Source organism: Nannospalax galili, unplaced genomic scaffold (assembly GCF_000622305.1).
Source record: "Nannospalax galili isolate Female #2095 unplaced genomic scaffold, S.galili_v1.0 scaffold113, whole genome shotgun sequence".
NCBI lineage: Eukaryota > Metazoa > Chordata > Mammalia > Rodentia > Spalacidae > Nannospalax > Nannospalax galili.
The window spans coordinates 3,105,818-3,113,738 of record NW_008335444.1 but is presented as its reverse complement, the minus strand read 5'-3'; the positions used below and the strand labels follow the sequence as shown (position 1 = coordinate 3,113,738).

Sequence of the window (7,921 nt, the reverse complement as noted above, 5' to 3'; positions counted from 1 at the left end):
TACCTGGGGGTGGGGGGGTGGGGGTTGTTTTAAAAAGAAACCAGAAGAAATTACCTTTCTTGTCCTACGTATCTAGTCAGACCCGGGAAGAAGCCTACTTTTTTCTTTTTTACCGAAAGACTTTCACCTCGCGGCTGCGACAATCGAAGGGAAAAAACGTTTATCAGTTCCTAAACTCCGGCTTCGCCTAATTTTTCCGTCCCTCCCACCTGAAAAGCCCACCGGAAGCTCCTTTTGCCTTTTCCAGAAAAGTCAGTTTAGAAAATTCTGCAGTTTGCCCGCACGCCCCTAGGCTCCACGCCCTCACCTGGAGCGCTTTCTTTGAAAAAGAAAAGCAGAATTCTTTACCTAGGAGCGTAATTCCAAGCTTTGAGAAAAAAACAAACTTTAAATGAGTCGTCTTCCACCCTTAAAAACAATCCCTTTGTGTTGCCTGTGTTAAACAAGCTCCGGAGGTTCTGCGAAACGCAGCCCAGAGCTGGAGAGTCGGCTTGGGCAACCCCACTGGGCAGGCTGCCTGTTAGGGGCACACAGGCGTCTGAGTCAGTACTGCCCTAGTGTCCTAATATATCACCCTGGGTTTTACGGAGGAAAATGAAATCCAAAATAATTACCAGGATAATCCCTGCTCCCTCCCCCGGCCCCCAGATGCCCTCCAGATCCCAGCTCTGAAAGAAAGGAGGGTCTTTTGGAGATTTTTGGCCTGCATTTCGAACCTAAGGCTCTTTATAATCAAAATGACGTCTCTAGGAACTTTCTTTTCTTTACGGATTTGTAGCTTAAAGCCGGGGTGGGGGTGAGGGGGGCAGGGATGGAGGGGTGGGGAGGAAACAAGAGCGCCGGGCTTTGGGAGCCCCGGGTTTTCAAAGGAGCTCTGGTCTCCAAAGCACAGAGTTAGGAACATTATGTAGGCTAGGTGGTCGGTCAGAATTGGGCTCTTCTCGGTGTAGTTGAACTGCAGAGTAAACTAGCTCAAAACCCAGACTCTGTCCAAAACCTTCCCGGCTCCTTTCTGGGAACCAGACAGTACACAGAGACGTTGGGAAGGACAGTCCCAGTGCCCACAGGCTGCCAGGCCACTGGTGAAACTGGATGAACACCTGCCATTTCTCCCCCATATACCCTTCCAACCTCAACGGGGAACTGTCCTTATCACTATGCTGGACTGCCAATCAGCTGTATCCGAGCTTAGTGGAAGATTCTTGACCCAAGAAGTCACTTCTTATGGGAGTTTTTAAATTCTGCGGCTATTGTAGGATGGACCTGTTGCAGGACTCTCCTGGGGAAAGACCCTATTCTAGGAATACCTGACACTTCAGCTCAAACAGTGGTGGGTGCATAGGGGTTTGAGGCCATCAATTTGAGTCCTTTCTGGTCTCCAAAAAGAAGGTGGGTGGAAAGCCAGAGTTTACAGCAGTACCATCAAACAAGGGGTGTCCAACTTTAGAGTTGGAAGGCTGAGCAGTTTTTAAAGGGTTTTGGCTTCACCCTCCCCCAGCCAGAATATAATTTTTACAGCCAAAAGATGCTGGAATGAGGCTAGGGGTGCAGCTCAACTGACAAATCACCTGCCTAGAATGTGCAAGGCCTGAGTTCAATCCCTAGAACTGCAAACAGAAGGGAGGTGGGTAGTGGTGGAGGGGAGATGGTAGGTGTTGTGGTCAGCCTATAATCCCAGCATTTGGGAGGCAGAAGCAGAAAGATTGCCTGGAGTTTGAGTCCAGCATGGCTGCATAGTGAGCCCCTGTTTCAAAAAATAAAGCAAACTAAACAAACAAATAAGAACAACAAAAAGAAAAGGAGAGAGAGAGAGAGAGAGAGAGAGAGAGAGAGAGAGAGAGAGAAACTTGAGCCAGAATTGATTATTACTCCCCCAGAGTTTCTAATCTGGAAACTGAAAGGTTTCAAGAACAAATAGTGGGTTCCAAATGACAGAGGTCCTGGAGGGAATGAACTTGGAATGATGAGAGGGAACAGAGACTGCATGTTCAGACCCTGAGCAAGGAACCCAGCACTTAGAGTGAGCGATATTATATTTGATGAGGACCAGCATAAGGGACAGCTGGATTTGTCAGAAGTGCTTTGAAACAAAACTACCAGAGCTGGAGAGATGGTTCAGCAGTTAAGAGCACTGGCTACTCTTGCAGAAGACCCAGGTTCGAATCCTAGCACCCACATGTTGGTTGACAGCTGTCCTAATGCCAGTTCCAGAGAATCAGGTGCCCTCTTCTGACCTTCGAGGGCATTGCACGACATGAGTGCACTTACATACATGTAGGCAATACACTCATATACATAAAATAAAAACAACAACAACAAAACTACCCAAATCATTGCTTTGTCTACCCTTTCCAAAGGTCAATACTGTGATCCTTCTTTTTAAAAAAAATACTTTACTTATTATTTTTATTTTATGTGTATGAGTGTATTGCCTGCATGTATGTGAGTGCACCCGTGTCATGCAATGCTGCAGAGGTCAGAAGAAGGATTCAGATTCCCCTGGAACTGGAGTTAAGGGTGGGTTGTAGCCGCCATGTGGGTACTGGGAATTGAACCTGGTCCTCTGCAAGAGCTGTCAGTGCTCTCAACCGTTGAGCCATCTCTCCAGCCCCTGTGATCCTTCTTTTTAAACTTGGTCACTCAACTTGAATGACATCCCTGGCTTCCTCATATCCACTGACTCTGTAACTAGTGTAGATGCTGAGTTTCCATAGCTTATCACACATCCAAGCAGCCCCTGCATTGTTGCAATGCAACCATGCAGTAACCTCAGGCCAGGTACCAGTAGTTCCTTCCCAGCTCTCCTCCATCCACTTCTATATTCCTGGAGCCCGTCTCCACCTTGTCCTCCATTTCACCCTTCTGAATTCCACAGAGATCCAAATCTGACTTCTATTACGGAATGAAAAGCAATATAAAGAGCCATTTACAAATGTCTTTTGGAAGAAAGTCTGACCAGCTTTAAATCATAATCCTTGAATACCAGCAAGAACGTATACATGATTACTATGAGAGAGAGAGAGAGAGAGAGAGAGAGAGAGAGAGAGAGAGAGAGAACTGAGAGAACTTGGATTTGTATCACATTTCTGAGGTTCTATTTACAGTTCACCCTTGTGACAATCAGTGATCTTTTGTAAATCAAGCAAACTTTCTGAGTCTTTGATTCAGTTATAAAATGGGGCTAACAACATAAACTTTAGAGTGAAGTGAAGAGCAGCCGTCACGCTGTTGCTAAGTAGCAGTTCTCCTTTGTCTTTCTCCCCAACTTCACCCAAACTCATTTTTTTCTCTAAGGAAGATGACTAAGAAGGGACTCACCATCCTAGAACCATTAAAAATAGATCCTTCCAGTGCACCATGCCGACTAAACTTGTCTGTTCATCTTACAGGGCTTGACACACTCCTTATTGATCATAACATTATCCCTCAACAAAACTGCTTACCCAACAGCTATGGATATAGATTTTCAAGTTATTTGGAGTTTAAATGTTAAAGACATCTTGGCCTATCAATCACACAAAAACACACAACCAAAAGACTAAAACAGAAGCAGCCTTGACCAGTTTGTCTGGTAAATTTCAGATGATCTGGATTTTCCCAGGCTCAATCTCTGAAGTTCATGCTGGCTATACTGCTGCTGTTCCCCAGGCCTCCCTAGAGGACAAGTTTCCCCACCCTTGAGTATCCTTGAAGCCACCTGAATCTCCCAGAGAAGCTTCTATTCCAGTAAAGTGAAGGTTGAACCCAAACAAGTAGCTCTGTGTTTGTTGTATGTTGAGAAATGGGATGTAGATCTGGGGAGCAAAGGTGTCTGTCTGATGTGGACCCTGCCCAGGGAGTCTGTTTCTGAGCCACTTTCTAGCTTAACTCAGGTTCAGGACTGAATCTAAGACAATGGGCCAAGTAGAGGGGTCAAATAAAGGGGGAAAGCATCACTAAGCCTCTGTTCTCCCTCTGAAAGTCTCTCTTGGCTTATCATTCTTTTTTAGTTTCAAAGAAATCCTTTAACTCTAATCACCACCATGGGCCAGGCTAGTGAAGAAGCATCCAGGATGATCTGTGTTGAAGAGGAGCTGGGGAAGCCTAGGAATGGAAGCTCCAGAGTTTCCCCTCTAGGAAGAAACTGTCAACCTAAACCCCAGCTGCAAGAGTCCATGACACTAGGCATGGCAGAAAAGGTTGGCTGGAGGCTAGTGTGGCCCAAGGAACACTTCCTGCTCAACTACATTTGCTTCCAGAGACCCTTATGTGCACAGAGCTTTCTAGAGGTTATCAAGACAATAAAATCAGACTTAGGAGTGTTAAGGGGGCACAGCTGATAACTAAGACTATGGCTATTTGCACCGTGTACTAGGAACCCTCAGCTATGCAGAAGTGAATTCCTATAGGTGATGTGCAATAGTGTATTGAATGCGAACCAGAATTATGTTAAATGTGCTTAATTCCTTAACTTTAATACAAAACCAAACCATGATGTTGGGCATATTTGAAGAACCAATAAATACTTGCTACATGTGTTCCCTACCAGACAGACAGCTCTTTTGTAGATGTCGGTAAGTATTAAGCATTGAAAGTCTATTAATAGACTTAAAAGTATTGCATACCAATCAGCCCAGTAATTCTTTGGGAAAAAGAAAAGCAAACAAACCTGGGCCCAAACCAAAGAATATGGTCACTGTGCCTGAATTAGTTACTGTGAAGAAGAAACCTACTTGTAACCCAAATATGAATAATTATTTTGCAGGTAGGCAGTGGGAACAACTTTTTCTTAATTCTGTGTTTCTGTAAGAACACAGCTACACACAGCTCTCATGTACATACCAGTTGGTGGAAAATGCATTTAACACCCAATGGAAACAATTTTTAAAATAAAGTAGACATACTTTCTAGAAGACCCAACTAAATTGAGTATGGCATTGGAAACCCCAACTAGTTTCTACATAGGCTTGGGTCAACTTGCTTTGTGGAAACTACCTAGAGGCCCCACTCTACAGTGGCAGGAGGGTGGAGTGGGGGTTCATCTCAGAGTGTCTGCCCTGTGCAGTCAGAAAGATCGGTTTAAAGGGTAACTTTCCTTCAGGAGTGGGCTCAATCCCTTCAAGTCACCAACCAGAAGTCTCTACACCACCCCCTCTTCTTGGACCAAAGCCCTTGGGACAGCTCTGTACAGTCAAGGCTCCCCCAGTGATCCCCTGTAAATAGAATCCTGGTGCCCATTGCTACCTCCCAGTAGCTGAGACATGGCTCAGGGGAACACCCTCCCAACAACCTAGAGGGCTGTGGCACCTGGAGAAAGTGTGCCTAGCAGGGCTGATTGTGATGAAGTTGCAGAGAAAGGTTCCATTCTCTTATTTTCTTTTTTTTTTGGAGAATTGAGTGGAATTTTGTCACCAGGATCTAACTTCCTGAAGGGCTGGGATAGGTTGTGGGGAAGCTCATCCAGGTCGGATGTTTTGGGAGGCAAGTCCAGAGCAGCCCCCTCTGAGGTCTGGCTGCCAGTTGCATAGCTGGTGCAGTGGGTGAAAACCCAGCTCCCGCACAGTTGCCGAGTGCGCTTGCAGGCCTTCATTCACCCCTATAAATGAAAGGGGTTGCGTGCGTGTCTGTCCCAGGACCGGCTTCTCCTGCTGCCCACAGTGTCCCACGCGCTTCCCTTGCGGGCGAACCGCCAGCGCCTCCGCCGCAGCGCATCTTTGCAGCTGGTGCCCGGCTTCTCGGCCCGCCGGCCCTCTGCAGAGCCAGAGGCTCTCTTGCTCTCTACTCTTTCCCGGAGTTTTCTTTTTCATAAGTGCAGAACGGTTTTTTTTTTTTTTTTAATTTTCCTCAATTGATAAACTCCCGGGCGTAGCTGGATCATTTAAAAAAAAAAAAAAAAAAAAAAAAAAGCAATCACGGCCTTCCCTGGAGTCAGCTGGCTACACCTGAGAGACAAAGCCCAAGCCCTGATTATCCCATTCCAAAGGAACTTGGGCAGGAACCGGGAGCCTGTCCTTAGAGCCAGAGGAAGCAAGGAGGGCACACTTTCCAGCGGGAGTCACAGCCCACTGGAGATCACTTCCCTTATCTTTAACTTTTAGGATTAATTGAATGTAGTCCTTGTGGCAAAACATAAGGCAGGCGAGGTGGCACGTGCCTGTAATCCCAGTATTCTGGAGGCAGAGGCAGGAGGATCCCTGAAGGTTCCAGGCAGCCAAGGATATATAACCAGACCCTGTCTCTCATACAAACAAACAAACAAACAAACAAACAAACAAACAAACCCAAAGCAAAACAAAAAACACAAAAGCTGCATGGGGCTAGGGGTGTAGCTTAGTGGTACCAATCAAGCATGTGCCCAAACCCTGGGTTACCTGGGGTGGGGGATGTACCCATTTCTGTCTATAAAAGAAGTCATGCTCACTATTTTGTAAACAGACAGTAGCTCTCAACCCAGAATCCTTTAAGGATGATCTCACTGTGACTTTCATTTGCCAGGAAAAAAAAATTTTGTTTTAAATAGTATTACAGTGGAACCTGAAACATCACACTGTCCAGTAACTTGAAACCAGAAATGCAGGGAATCTCCCTGCTAAGGTCATTTGATCAATGGTCACCCAAAGTAATCTACTTGTTTAAAATTGTTCAAAAGTTCACTTGCTATGGTTGATTAAAAATTATCAGAAGATGTTTTGGCTGAAATTGATAGATTAAGAATTGTGTCCTCTGGCTGAGTTAGTCTAATACAATGACATCCCCAAACACTGGACACAATGAATAATATTCTTATGTTGAAATATCCATTTGCTTCTTTGAACTTCAAGGGAAATAAGTGTGTGCTATATGTTTGGGCTCATTATGTGCTTTTAATAATCACTGTAGAAGAAGTGATTTAAAACACCACATACATCACTGAGATTAAATTAAATGTGGTTCTGGACTAGCAGAATGATAGCCAGATGGTAAATAGAACAGCTTCCTACTTACCAATAGGAGTAAGTCCATGCTTTAGAAATTCTTGCAACTCCCCAGTATCCGAATTAGCAGACATCCTTAGTGAAATTATAGGCAATCCTTTGGCTTATGGCAGAAATCATTGAACATGAGAAAAATTGAAGCTTGTCATATTTTGTGACCTTGGAAAGATACTTCAGATTACAGTAACCCTTATTCCCCTAGTGAAAGTTAAGAAAAAAGAAAAAAAAATTCCAGAATTCTGAAAGTTGTAAGCCAGTGTTCCCCTGGACTCTGTACTTTTTCCAGCATTAGTGACCTGCTGTAAACCATGTCTCCAGTTTCATGATGGTTTCTAATCAGAAGAAAGGAAACTTTCAATAGGCTTCTACTGATCACATGACCCTGTGCAGGCTGATAAGAGGACCCTGTTATAAAGTGACAGCAAAAGAGATAAGAACTCTTGGCAGATAATGGCAAAGAAATGATTAACTCAGAGAAGGAGAGGTTCTCTGCAGCACAGAGTGGAAAGTTGTAAAGTGGAGGGGTCAGGGGATCACACCAGCTTAGATCCACTAACTAAACTTAGGCTTGTGACATGCCCTTTTGATGTCACTGCTTCTTTGCAAGGAGGAGGACAGACATAGCTCTTCTGACCTCTGCAAATACATTTTAGATGATAACATTGGCGACATTAATTCTTAAATGATGACTGCAAATATGATTGACACTTCGAAACACTACAGGTAGCTTTTCCAAGCTCACGGTCATTTACTTATTCACGATTTGGTCAACTGACTTAAAACAATCATGTCTATTCATTAGATGAGGAATTAACTGTGCCATGTTTGTATATTAATCATTTGGCTAAATCTCTTTATGTTAATAAAGTAAAACTTGTACTTTGAGGTTAATTTTGAGCAAAATGATAAATATGTAATGCAGTCTTCCATAATTTTTTGTGTATATGAGTGTGTGTGTTGTGTGTGTG

The 7,921-nt window shown here is 44.3% G+C and overlaps 1 protein-coding gene across 3 annotated transcripts in view; it reads right to left on the bottom strand.

The window, feature by feature from the left end:
• Nr5a2 (nuclear receptor subfamily 5 group A member 2) overlaps positions 1-7,275 on the bottom strand; it is a 141,368-nt gene extending 134,093 nt beyond the window's left edge. For 2 of the 3 annotated variants that reach the window (XM_008830261.2, XM_029562148.1), the window contains exon 1: positions 6,964-7,249. In XM_008830261.2, coding sequence (XP_008828483.1) covers positions 6,964-7,027 — 64 coding nt within the window. In that variant the 5' untranslated portion in view covers positions 7,028-7,249. Of the gene's footprint in view, positions 1-6,963 lie in introns of all 3 variants that reach the window. The other variant, XM_008830260.2, reaches the window with a different exon arrangement.
• Between the last annotated feature and the right edge of the window lie 646 nt (positions 7,276-7,921).